At 35.3% G+C, this 13,199-nt stretch overlaps 1 protein-coding gene across 1 annotated transcript in view; it reads left to right on the forward strand.

The window, feature by feature from the left end:
* The window catches only part of LOC108968479, a 197,517-nt gene that overhangs the window by 165,482 nt on the left and 18,836 nt on the right, over nt 1-13,199 (forward strand). Inside the window, 4 exon segments of the mRNA XM_018932538.1 lie at nt 1,939-3,616; nt 5,997-6,148; nt 6,205-6,294; nt 6,518-7,065. Of these exon segments, the coding sequence (XP_018788083.1) occupies nt 1,939-3,616; nt 5,997-6,148; nt 6,205-6,294; nt 6,518-7,065 (2,468 nt within the window).

Consider the following 13,199-nt stretch of genomic DNA (forward strand, 5'->3'; position numbering starts at 1 on the left):
GTACGCAGTGTTCATTTGGAGACCATATTGCATATCGTCAATTAATAGGATCGAGCGTGTTCAAAAGATTTCTTAAATTTGCTTTCCGCTCCCTAAAGTTTGTCGACCGGAAAACGAATACCATCGTATACATCTCGTTTATTTCTTTTACATCTTAAATCACTGGATAATCATCGGTCCGTTCTCTGCCTTTCATTTTTTTTCAATGTAATTAATGGTAGTGTTGACTGTCACTATTTATTAGGGAAAATTAACTTCAATACTCCTCAGCGTTGTCTCAGATCTATTTCCCCATTTTATTATAATATTTTTTATTTCACAAGATATCTTCACGAAATTCGGCATAAATTAAACAAACTTCTTTATAGCCTCTTGTAAAGGCTGGGACCTCTTCTATTCACATCTGCTCCTCGAACAATATTCTCCAGGGGTATAAGGAAAGCGTATAGAAGGGAGTCGCCTCGTTTGAAAGAAAGAGAAATGAAATAGAGCTTTTGGTTTCACACAACGTCAGTTTACATAGCCATATTAGTTTTGCGGGGATAAAAAATTCATAGCGGCATAAAGGCAGCTACTTTTCGTGTTGTCACAAGCAGCTTTAAAATCGACGAAGAGGTGTATGTCTATCCTCYCTATTTCATTGTCGACAATTGAGAAATCGGGTTCACAATCTCCTGGTGTTATGCTTTCACTGCCATTAAGCATTCTACGAGATCACTTCTGGAGGTTGTACAAGAGTATGCTACAGTCTTGAAACATTCAGTTAGTTGCCGGATCTTTTCGTAGAACAGGACATCTTGTTATGATCTTTTCTTACGAAGAATGTAGGCTATTTCTTCGCACTAAGTCTGCACGTAAGGAGAATGAAATGCTGTCCTGTTTTGCCCACCCAGGCGTTAAGCGCGATTTGGACATATGTACGATTCAAGCACTCATAGACGACATCTTTCGTCACTTCGTCCTTCTTTTCTGTCAGGACGTGGGCGTAAATCAAAGATTTATTGAAGATCTTCGCTGTGATGCCGATTGTGGCTAGACGTTCTTCCTCTGCGGTGAGTGCTAGCACTCGGAGTCTCTCTCTTACCAAAAATCCAACACCGAATTAGTGCTATTTTATATGGCGGATCCTAAACCTTGCGTAAAACCCTCGCCTTCAGACATATGTTCTTTGTCTACCTAGAGGCTACTTCGTCTAAGACTGGAAGTCGTGAGCTGCTATATGTTAAAGAATCGTTTCAGGCCATTCCCAAGTGAATGGCGCTCAGAGAACTTGATTTACTTGTACAAACTTCTACACCCCACTCCGCCCTCTATCTTTAAACAAACTAGTGCATTAGTTTTAGAGATATCGCTCTGCCGATTATTTTACTTATTTTTATTATTCACTTAACATCTTCACGAAATTCAAAATAGATTATTGGCAGCATACTTTTTCAGATCGGAACACTGAATTATATAGCAGCTATACAAACTGAACGTCCAAAATTAAGTACTTCTATGGAAACTTCTTTATTTGTATTGGGTATTTTAATAAAGGAGCAACCGAAGTTATAGTTTTTTTATTGTGTTATCTATGTTTAACTTTAAACGATAAATATTGGTTAGAGTGCGATACACATCAATAATATTTTATTTAGCTTACAGAATGGTTTACTTTAAAGTATGTATTTAGGATACTAAGTTTGCATTATTCTAATGATGAGGAAATTAGTATGTTATAATAAATTATTTTACTGTTTTTTTTTATATACGTATTATATTTTGTACACAAATAATATTGAAACATTGTAGTAAATAATGCAAAAGTCAGTTTTCCCATTTTTTAAGTATACAACATAAGATGTGATTTGCGAGTTTTTTATGCTACTTGATTTTAAATATTATATAATTTATTTATATGTTTAATATAGTATAAAAAATTTAATTAATTTTTTCTAGAGAAAATCTCCATATACGACGGTACGTGTATGGTTCCAACCGTATTTGAATTATCCGACTTATGGACTGAACGCTACATTGTTGAATACGCCAGATGAATATACATCTGGATTTATTTATGTAAATATTTTGGATAAGTATACAAAGATGTATTTTAATTTAACTGAAGATGGAAGTCAAAATCTCCATATGTTTGGCAATATTCAAAACTCACGTCACGTTTACGTTAATATATGGCGTAATTACGAAGATCTAAGTATTGTTGATGTAACATCCTATATAAAATTAAACCATTCACGTCAAATAAGTGGGTGCTTGCATTGGCGTCCTCAAATAAAAAAAGAACTTAAAAACAAAATATATATCATTAAAGAAGCTGTAGTAAATTCAGTTACTGAAAGCATTGACTTTTGGACAAAGGGAATTTACATAGAATCAGTATCTGCAGTTTCAGTTGTTTGGAAAACAACAAAAGAGTACAATAAAGATTTCATTGAGGACTTTAGCACTTTTAGTGTTTTAGGAGAAGACCTGGAAGATTTACGAATTTATTTAAACAAGTCCTATGAAGCAAATGAATTTTATATAAGATCCCTTGTTAACTTCTCACTTATTATACTTGACGAAATATCCTTTCGGGAACATATGGACTCTTTACCGGCTATATTTAGCGAAATAAGGCAAATTTTAGGTGAATCTGGTAAAGCTTTGCGAAAAAGCATCACTCAGTTAATAGACAAGCTTAAAATTATATACGATAATTATATAGAAGCCTTTAACACATTCTTCCATGGGCAACCACTGAAATATTTAACCGATTTCATGGAGAAAGGGTTTGAAAGGTATGAAAAATTTGTCAAGGAAATTCATATATCTTTTATACACCATGTAGAAGCTATATGGAGCAAATTCTCTAACATAATTTCAACGTATGTAAGAGGAKTTTTAACGCGACTTGAACCTCACATATTCAAAGCAATTAGTTACTTGGAAAAAATTGCGTGGGATTTTAGTAAAGAGATATTTAGTTACATCAATGAGAGGACGAATGAATTGACAGAATCAACATATTTTAATCAAGTTTCCAGTTTTACAGAAGACTTAGAAAATTTGTATAAGGATGTAAAAGCACATGATGCTATTGTAAATATAAAAAAATATGCTACTATTGCTTGGAAAATAATAAAGGAGAAATATCACAAACTTATCCCCTTTGGATCAGAACTAAATGAAGTAATTCTCGAAATCTGCGATGAAATGAAAGAGCTGGAAAAAGTAAAGCAGGTGCAGGTTGTGATTAATAAATTTAGGAAGATATCTTCTGAAGTAGAACTGTTTGCTGAAGAAATAAAACTAAAGGAACATTTGCATCACTTATACATTCTGCTTCGTAACAAACTGCGCACCTGCTCGTCTAATGCTTTGGACTTAGCGAACATGTATCGCGAAGCAAAAACTAAATTCGTATTCGATCCAGAAAACGGTGTACTTGATTTCGAACAAAAGTTGTCAATATCGTGGCACGCATTTAATGAAACACCAAAATTCAAAGAAATACCCGAATATCAATTTATATCACAAATGCGAAACATGTTAACTACGAACATGTCAATATTAGGACACATCTACAACTTGCGATCGTATATGGATGCAAAAACATGGCTGCAACCAAATTACTGTAAGTATTTCAGTACCTGTAATATTCATATCACATAAGGGCAATTCAGAATCTGGTGCAAATGGTCTTGCATCTTTACAATTGCAAATTAGCGAGGATATTTTTGCTTTTACATTAACAAAATGTATAGCGATGCACCCGCTACACCCTTGCAAATGAGCAACACTAAAACGCCATTGTATTATTGGCAACACTGGTTCGCAAATTATCAACTGCTATTAAAAATAAAAACATTGTAAACAAAGATTTTTTTGATATTTGTGCTATGTGCCGCATAAAAATATTTCATATCTTTGATGTCCCTAATTTCTTCAGCAGCTTCATCAAATAAAGCGTCAGTTAAATTTTCCTTAAGAACTTTTTCGGCATATTTTCCAATTTGTGCGAAATTTTTGTTTGCAACCGATGTTTTTCTTCACCGAAGCGCTCTGAATTATGGTCTTTGAAAGAGTTGCACAGAAACCACAAAAAAGACGTTCATTGTTGATGGTAAATATTTGCAATTGCACAATTTTGCAAACTCAGATGCACACGATTCTGAATTGCCTTATAGTATACCGTTAAGTCCTTTTTAGGTAGGACTTTTGCCCTCTCTCGTTTAAAGTGACCTACTTTAAGCGCATTATTAGGCAAAGTTTTATCTCAATACATTTATTATCGTTTTAATTTGTATTTTGGGAAGTGAATGATTCAGGTGATTTCGGTTATAGGAAAGTAGACGTGGTGTAGTCCGACTTTATTTATTTTTGCGCTGGAATATATGAATGTCAAGGTAACACTACGAATCAAAACCCTTGTTAGGGTCGTCACACTCGCGACAAAACTCCCACGTCACTGTTGACAGTCATATTTCGAAGGAGTAGATAATTTTGTCTACCTTGGAAGCAGCGTTAACAACAAAGTTAGCTTCGAAACCCAACCCAGAATAAATATTGCCAACAGCACTGAGTAGGCTGTTGAAATGTAAAAACCGCCTTCGACGAATAAAAACAAAACTCTTTGAGTCATTCATTATTCCTGTCCTGTTATATTTTGCAGGGGCATAGACTCTGATGAGTGGTTGTTACGAGTTTTCGAAAGATTTCTGCGAAAGATTTATGGTCTTTTGCACTTTGGCCACGGCGAATATCGCATTCGGTGCCATGATGAGCTGTATGTGGTATACGACGACATTGCCGTAGTTTATCGAGTTAAGAGACAATGGCTACGCTGGCTAGGTCATATCGTACGTTAGGACGAAAACACTCCAGCTCTGAAAGTATTCGACGCAATACGCGACGCGCTGTTGTTAACTCGGCTGTACTTAACAAAGAATACAAACTAAAAGTGTTGAGCTAAAACGCAACCTTTATTCGTCGAAATTGGGAATGGGCTACAATAATATGTGTATGTTATCTTTTTATCTTAAATATGGTTGGACCAATCCCAAGAGAATGGCAATCTGAGAACTCCATCCTCGTAAAATTTGACAGAGTGAAAGAAAAATGCTTGAAGAATGTAACGTGAAATACCTCTGGTGAATTTAGTTATTGATTTATCTGATTGATTTTAGTAGCTTTTAACCGTACTTTTATATGGCTAGTGAGCGGGTTTATCCTTCGATTTCTTTCATTGTCGGCAGAAGTTTTGGTATGATTTGAAATCAGAAAATTTGTTTGTTGTAGCTTGAGTTGTTTAAGAGATAAGATTAAATTTATTAGATAGCAAGGCCACATACACTTTTTCAAAAAATTAATTATATTAAATTAATGGCGATTTATGAGCGTCCTATTACGCCCATCCCCGAACTCGTAATTCTTTTGTAGGAGTTTTCCGACTTCTAACAATTTTTTTTCGTTGCTTTAAAATTCTTAGGAACAAATTGTTTCTTTAAAACAATCAAATTTTAACCGTTATTATCTTTTAAATAGTATACAAAAGATCTTAGGAACCTGTTTTGAAGAACATTGAATTTAATACAAAATCCACAAAACTAAATATTTTTCCAAGTAGTTGGAAGGGAGATGAAAATTTTATCTGGTAATAAAAAAAATTGTTTAGAGGTGTATATCAACCATTTTAATATGCATATACCCAATAAAAAAGGTTAATATATGTTGAATTTAATTCTAAAATTAATGAATTAATTCTGAAGTTAAAATCTAATTTAATTTAGTTTAATTCCGAAGTTAATTTTAAAGTACAAGAAGTTAATTCTGAGTTCAATAAAGGTAATTCTTAACTTAAAGTTAAGTTGCAGAAGTTGATTTAAATTTGCATTTTAAGGTTAAATTTTACCCATCCTATTGTACATCAAAACTTATACTTTAACTTTTGTCTATTGTGGAGTGAATATGCCGCAAAGTGCTACTCTATTTCCCTTTTCTTTTTCTCTTTACAGCGCGTGCATACTTGATAGACTCAATGTTCCTCATCACACATGACAAACGTTTTGTCGATCTAAAAAAGAAAGTCCATCAATTCAGCAATTGCACCTATATTTTATCACATGATTTTTGGAACAATACGTTCACTCTTACCATTGATTTGACGGTATTTTCACTTAAAAAAAACGAACATTTTACATTAACTAATAAATATTTTTTTAGAATATTTCACAGCACAGTTATGAAAGCCCCCTGGCTAAAATAAATCTTATTACTAGAGGTCATTCATTTGAAATTGATCCAAAAACCGATGTAAGTAAAAACCGCTAATTCACATATGGAGTTCATACGAGTGTATTACCTCTACAAAAAAGTTTTCCTATCTGGAAATTTCTTTTTATCGATTTGATTTGCGCGCGCATTTAAATGAAGCCGTCTTAGCCACGTTAAATTATTTCCTACATATAAAAATGCACGTATATATTTACGAGTATGATCTTTTCCTTTACATTTCTTTTTTTTTTTTTTTTGGTAGACCATAACAGTTGATGGCATTACGAATCCTATGCTGCCTATTATAGTCGAAGATTTGATCGTATACAGAGACTCAGATATACTGAAAATAAAATGTGAAGTGGGATTTAAAGTTGCGTGCAATATGAAGTTCAGTTTGTGTTGGCTGGAACTTAGTGGACGCTATTTTGGCCAAACTGCTGGGTTACTAGGCACAATGAACAATGAACCATTTGATGACTTTATTACTCCCTCCAACATAATTGAAAAATCTGATGCTGTTTTTTCTGAAGCCTGGATCATAAACTGCTGCAATAGCACCATGGAACAGACAAATGGTTCAATTACTGAATTCGTCGAAATATGCAACCAACTATTCTCACCTTTAAACCATTGCTCAATCGTCATGGATGTAGCGCCTTTTCTAAATATTTGCATGGAATTGGGTATTATGAATCGGAAAAATCCTAAAAATCCATATCTTAAGGGCCCGTGTACTGCAGCATTAGCTTATATTGAAATATGCCAATACGCTAAAATACCAATGCGTGTTCCCCAACAATGTGTAATGTAAGTATTACATATATATATGAAAATTGGAAACATTGACGACCTCGTTTGATTTATTTTTTGTAATAATTTTAAAATGTTATCGGTCTTCTTTTTATTTATTGTAGTAGCCTAAAGGCAACATTTGCGTATATGCTTCTAAGTCTCGTTACAGCAATTTTTTTTGACGCGCGTCTTTTTGCATTGTGTAGTCTGGTGTATTGTGTAAGCTTATACCATGTTCAGACAGACACTTAATCACACGATTTCGGCTGCTGGTTTATCCCACTAATCTTATAAATTTATAAAGATTTCGCCATACAGAAATGACAGTTCAAAATCGCTTCATCCGAGTGATTTGAAACTGATCCACGTTAAATCTCTCTGAAGCATTGAAAATCTATTACATTATCACAGCTGATTTAGACACTACAAAGAGAAAAAATGTAAACAAACAAATTTTTTTAGAGCAATAAATTTAATTTCATCTGAAAATCGACTTCGCAAATGAAAAAATGAGTCCATTATTTCCACAATGTGGAAAATATTTCAAAGAATACGGCTTTTGTTACAAAAGACTATGTGACAATGTTTTATTTTCATACATTTTGGGCGATGTGAATTCTTGAATGGCAAAAACAGCTGTTTTTTAATCTTTCCAACGGCAGTAAGAACACTGTTGTGTTGCGAAATGCTTAAATGTAAACTAATCTTTTACATTTCGGTCTGAACATGGAATTACAGTGAATTGGTCTATTGTAAGCCATGAAAGGGTTTATTCAGTAGGCGTTTACGTTTACGAAAAAAGTGTTTAAAAAGATTAAAATAGCTGTTTTATTGMAAAAAAAAAAGGGAATAACATACATAAGTAAAGGCAATATAGTTAATAGTAGCTTATTCTAAACCTTATATACAAAGCCTTCATACCACAAATTAGTTAAAATCATTGCTATGAAGTATAGTTCATTTTGAAATGTTTTGTAGAAAACCTACCAATATTCATCCACATTCCTTAAATTGCAATGAAAATATTTATATAAGTACTTACACACATATATTTTCTTTGTTTATTTTCTCTTGTTTTTCTAATGTGGAATGCATCACCAGATGTTAAAATTACTTGGCTACAGCTCAAGAAATAATGTTTTTTTTTTCTTGAGCAAATACTTAAAAGCTGGATACGGACCTTAAAAATTTAACTGAACAGTACTCTTTGTGCTCAAATGCTTTTCTCATTTCATTAGTTATTATAATTGGTGCGTTAATACTATTTTATTTTCTTGAAGTTCAGAAGACATCTTTGATAGTGTCACTTTTTCAAATATTTTAGAAATATAGGGTAAACGACTGATTGGTCTGTATGAAGGCGCTATGTTAAGTCCTTTCCATGAAATTGGATATTATCCGAAAATAAGAATTGCATTGAAGAGCAAATAGAGCACCTCTACAGCAATATTTGGTAGTCCAGGTAGTTTGGTAGTTTGGCGTCCTAGTAACTTTTTAGTCTCCTGCAACCAGTTGCTACAGAGTATTATAATTATGTTCACCTAGCGGTTGTACGTATCATCTAACGCTAAGCGAAATAGATATAGAGTTGTATATATGTATATAAATTATCAGGATGACGACAAAGGTTGAAATCCGGAAAACATATAAAGTGCCTTAACTAAGTACTAAATTTAGATATAAAACTGTAATTCGGCACAGGGGAGCGCAGAAGCCAGGGATCTATATCTCCTAAAGCATTAAAACTACAAAAACCAAATTTGGCAACGTCAATATTGAAGGAGTTCTTACCCATAGTGGGAAAACGAATAAAAATCCAGCTCACTCACCACATAAGGGTACCGTTCAGAACTAAAAAAAAGTGCGATAAATCAATAACTAAATGCGCCAGAAACATAAAAATTTGCAGTCAAGATGGTACGGCAAGGTTTTATAGAGGACGGGTAGAAATTGGGCGACAGACGCGGCACTGAATACTTTTGGATAAAGTCCCAAATCTCAGGATCCAACTGACCGATTTCTACAAAATTAGATACGTGGTATTATTTTCATATTCGTATGTGACACACACCCTTTTTCTGTATAGCACAATTTTGAATTCCACTTTATTCTTTTACTTCCCAGTACACAATTTAATAAGCACTTAATATAACGGGATTAAACTTTAAACAAAGCGGCCGGGCCGATGGATTGAAGGCCGAGCTATTCAAACACGGCGGCGAAGAACTGATAAGGAGCATGCAATAGCTTCTTTGCAATATATGGTCTTACGAAAGCATGCCCAACGATTAGAATTTAAATGTGCTATGCCCAATCCATAAAAAAAGAGACCCCACAATCTGCACCAACTACCGTGGGATCAGCCTCCTCAACATTTCATATAAGGTTCTATCGAGCGTATTGTGTGAAAGATTAAAGCGGCTTCAAACCTGGAAAATCAACAACCGACTAGATATTCACCATGCGCCAAATCTTGGAAAAGACCCGTGAAAGGAGAATCGACACTCACCACCTTTTCGTCGATTTCAAAACTGCTTTCGACAGCACAAAAAGGAGCTGCCTTTATGCCGCGATGTCTGAATTTGGTATCCCCGCAAAACTAATACGGCTGTGTAAACTGACGTTGAGCAACACCAAAAGCTCCGTCAGAATCGGGAAGGACCTCTCCGAGCAAACGAGGTTTCAGACAAAGCGATTCCCTATCGTACGACATCTTCAACATGCTTCTGGAGAAAATAAATCGACCTGCAGAACTAAATAGAGAAGGTACCATCTTCTATAAGAGTGTACAGCTGCTGGCGTATGCCGATGATATTGATATCATCGGCCTTGACACCCGCGCCGTTAGTTCTGTTTTCTCCAGAATGGACAAGGGAGCAAAACAAATGAGTCTGGCAGTGAACGAGGGCAAGACGAAATATCTCCTGTCATCGCACTCGCGACTAGGCTCTCACGTCACTGTTGACAGTCGTAACTGTGAAGTCGTAGATAATTTCATCTATCTTGGAAACACAGTAAACACCACCAACAATGTCAGCCTGGAAATCCATCGCATAATAGCCTTTGCCAACAGGTGCTACTTCGGGCTGAGTAGGCAATTGAGAAGCAAAGTCCTCTCTCTACAAACAAAAACCAAACTCTATGAGTCACTCATTATTCCTGTCCTGCTATATTTTGAAGAGGCATGGACGATGACAACAACTGGTGAGTCGACGTAGCAAGTTTTCGCATTCGATGGAACGATGAGATACAAGGCGACATTGACATAGTCCTGCGAATTAAAAGACAGCGGCTTCGCTGGCTAGTTCATGTTGTCCGAATGGACGAAAACACTCCAGCTCTGAAAGTATTCGACTCTGTACCCGCCGGGAGAAGCAGAGGAAGAGGAAGACCTCCACTCCGTTGGAAAGACCAGGTGGAGAAGGACTTGGCTACGCTTGGAATACACAATTGGCGTCACGTAGCGAAAAGAAGAAACGGCTGGCGGGCTGTTGTTAACTCAGCTATAATCGCGTAAGCGGTTTCTACGCCAATTAAGAAGAAGAAGAAGATTAAACTTTGCACTAATAATGCCGTTAGTGTATGTAAACTCACGACCAAAAATTTTTCAAATCCAACAAAAACTGCTCAAGCCCCTAGGTTCCGAATATGTGGACCCCAGCGTCTAAAGTTGATTTTTGTTCGAAAATATCGATTTATAATTGAAAATCAGTTGGAGTACTTCTCTGCCAATGACATTTCTGTATGTCAAATATAGGAATCGGACCAATACTTGCCTTAGCCCCCATATACCTAATAGAATATAAAGATTTTCGAACTTCAAAGTGAATTTGTGTACCGCATATATCGGCCAATATGTGAGTTACCCCAATGAAAATAGCATATTTTACTCAAAACAGTATATCTTTGTGCCAAAAATAGATAAAGTTCGGGCTAGCCGGTATATAACTAATTTTAGGACTTTCGAACCTACAGCTAAATTTACTATTTATGATAGGTTTTAAAAGGAGCTTTCCAAATTAAACAGACTTTAAAAACTTTTTCGGCAAAATCAATTTATTTTATTCAATATAACCTCTTGAATGGCTTCTACGTCTGCATAATGCTGTCCTTTCATGGGCAAATGCTTTTTGGCCATTTTTGACCTCTTTAATGATGTCCTTCGATGTTGGATTTTGAGCAATTTTTGGTCGTCAGTCAATTTGTGCGGAACAAACCGTGCACACACCTTTTGTAAGCCCACATGTTCGGTCAAAATGCGATAAATTGATGTTTTGAAGATGTTCAATTCCATTTCCATGAATTTCAATGATGATTTCGGCTGATTTTTGATGAATTCATGCACATTTTCGATGGAATTTCCGGTGGTCACGGATTTTTATTGACCCACATGTTGATCATCATTTATGTCCTCACAACCACTTTGAAAACGTTGAAAAACCCCGTTCACTCTGCTACAGGATAGTCAATCTTCGTCATAAACTTATTTCATCAATTGAAGCGTTTCCGTAAAAGTTTCCCCAATTTTAAAACAAAATTTAATATTGGCTCTTTGTTCAAAGCTCACTTTCGCACCGATAACACAAACATATTGACACTTAAAACGCAACAACTTCCAATCGATGAAATGTCATGATTCTAACGCAGCAGTCGACATACAGATGGCGCCACCAGGGTGCTATGGATTCCTGTTTGCTTTGGTACTCTCCTTGTACACCTTACAGGGAAATACCCTGGATTTAATTCGTGCAAGCTGGAAGAGTACAAAATGTTCGGTTACACCCGAACTTAGCCCTTCCTTACTTGCTTGGATTATGCGCTTTTATAATTCTTATAATTTCAGAAAGTGAAATAGCTTTTCTAGGTTATTTGCAAAACAATTATCTTTTTCCTCGTTACTTCGGGCCCGATTTCCTCCTTTTTTTCAAAGGGAATTTCGAATTTCGCGTTGAATTCTTCCTCGCGTTTAAGCGCATACATAAACCTGATTTTAATTGGAGCTGAGTGAAAGGGGTGCAGTTTATCTGCCAATCTCTTCTTGCACTCCTTTTTTCATTTTCTATTTCTCTATTAGCGATTTTTCTGAGACCAAGGAGCTTATAGTTTTTGTTTGGTTCTCTTATGCTTTCGTCAATATCTCTTCCTGTATTTATTTTGTACCCAATATTAATGTGGATTTATTATGTAAATCGGATGTGTTTAATTTTTGTTCACTTGATTAGAATTTGGCATCAATTTTATTTTGAGCATTGGTTGTTTTTAATTACTACTTATTTAGTACTAAATCCACATTCTTCCAGTGATTTTTTAACATTGTTACAGTCTAAAGAAGACTCTATTCCTCCATCACAACTACGTGTGTAAGGGATATGGGATCTGGGGCAAGTTTTCACCCGATTTTATTTGTATTAGGCTCAAAGACACACCGTTAATCGAAAAACACGCTCCCTCATTTTATTAAAATAACTCACATAGTTGCCGATATGTGCGGTAAAAAGTCAATCTGAATTTTTACACAAGTTATCACTTACACAATCGAACGGACCTTTAGTCCCTCGGAATTTAACTGCTTACGCCTTTCTGATCATTTATAGAAAAAGGTACCAGGGAATAGTAAATAGAACGTAAAATTTTTAATTATTCATCAATATTTATTTCTCACTTTCAAAGAAATGCTCACCAGGTGTAAAACACTTATGCCAACGATTTTCCAGAACTCGAAATACTTCTCATTAACTACTCATTAATTACTTTTTGGAATGGCCCTTAGCTCCTTTCGTGAATGTTGTTTTATATATTTTAATCTCTTCGATAGACTAAACAAGGTTCAACGGATCGACTATTTAAATTGGGGAAAAAATCGCACGGATCAAATGTAATGAATATGGTGATTGATCGATGGTATTTATTGGAATTCAGCTTTATCGGGAAGAGTCGAACGAGAACGCGTTTCATACCAAACATTTGATCAGACGCGCGAGATATCGAGCTCTCTGACCATATCCGTCAATCTTTTAATATTTTCATCAGTTGAAGAGGTCGAATATAATTCCTGCGTTGGATTTCTAGGCTGACATTGTTGGTGGTGTTCACGCTGGTTCCAAGATAGACGAAATTATCTACGACTTCAAAGTTATGACTGTCAACAG

Source organism: Bactrocera latifrons, unplaced genomic scaffold (assembly GCF_001853355.1).
Source record: "Bactrocera latifrons isolate USDA-ARS-PBARC rearing strain unplaced genomic scaffold, ASM185335v1 scaffold_218, whole genome shotgun sequence".
Lineage (NCBI taxonomy): Eukaryota > Metazoa > Arthropoda > Insecta > Diptera > Tephritidae > Bactrocera > Bactrocera latifrons.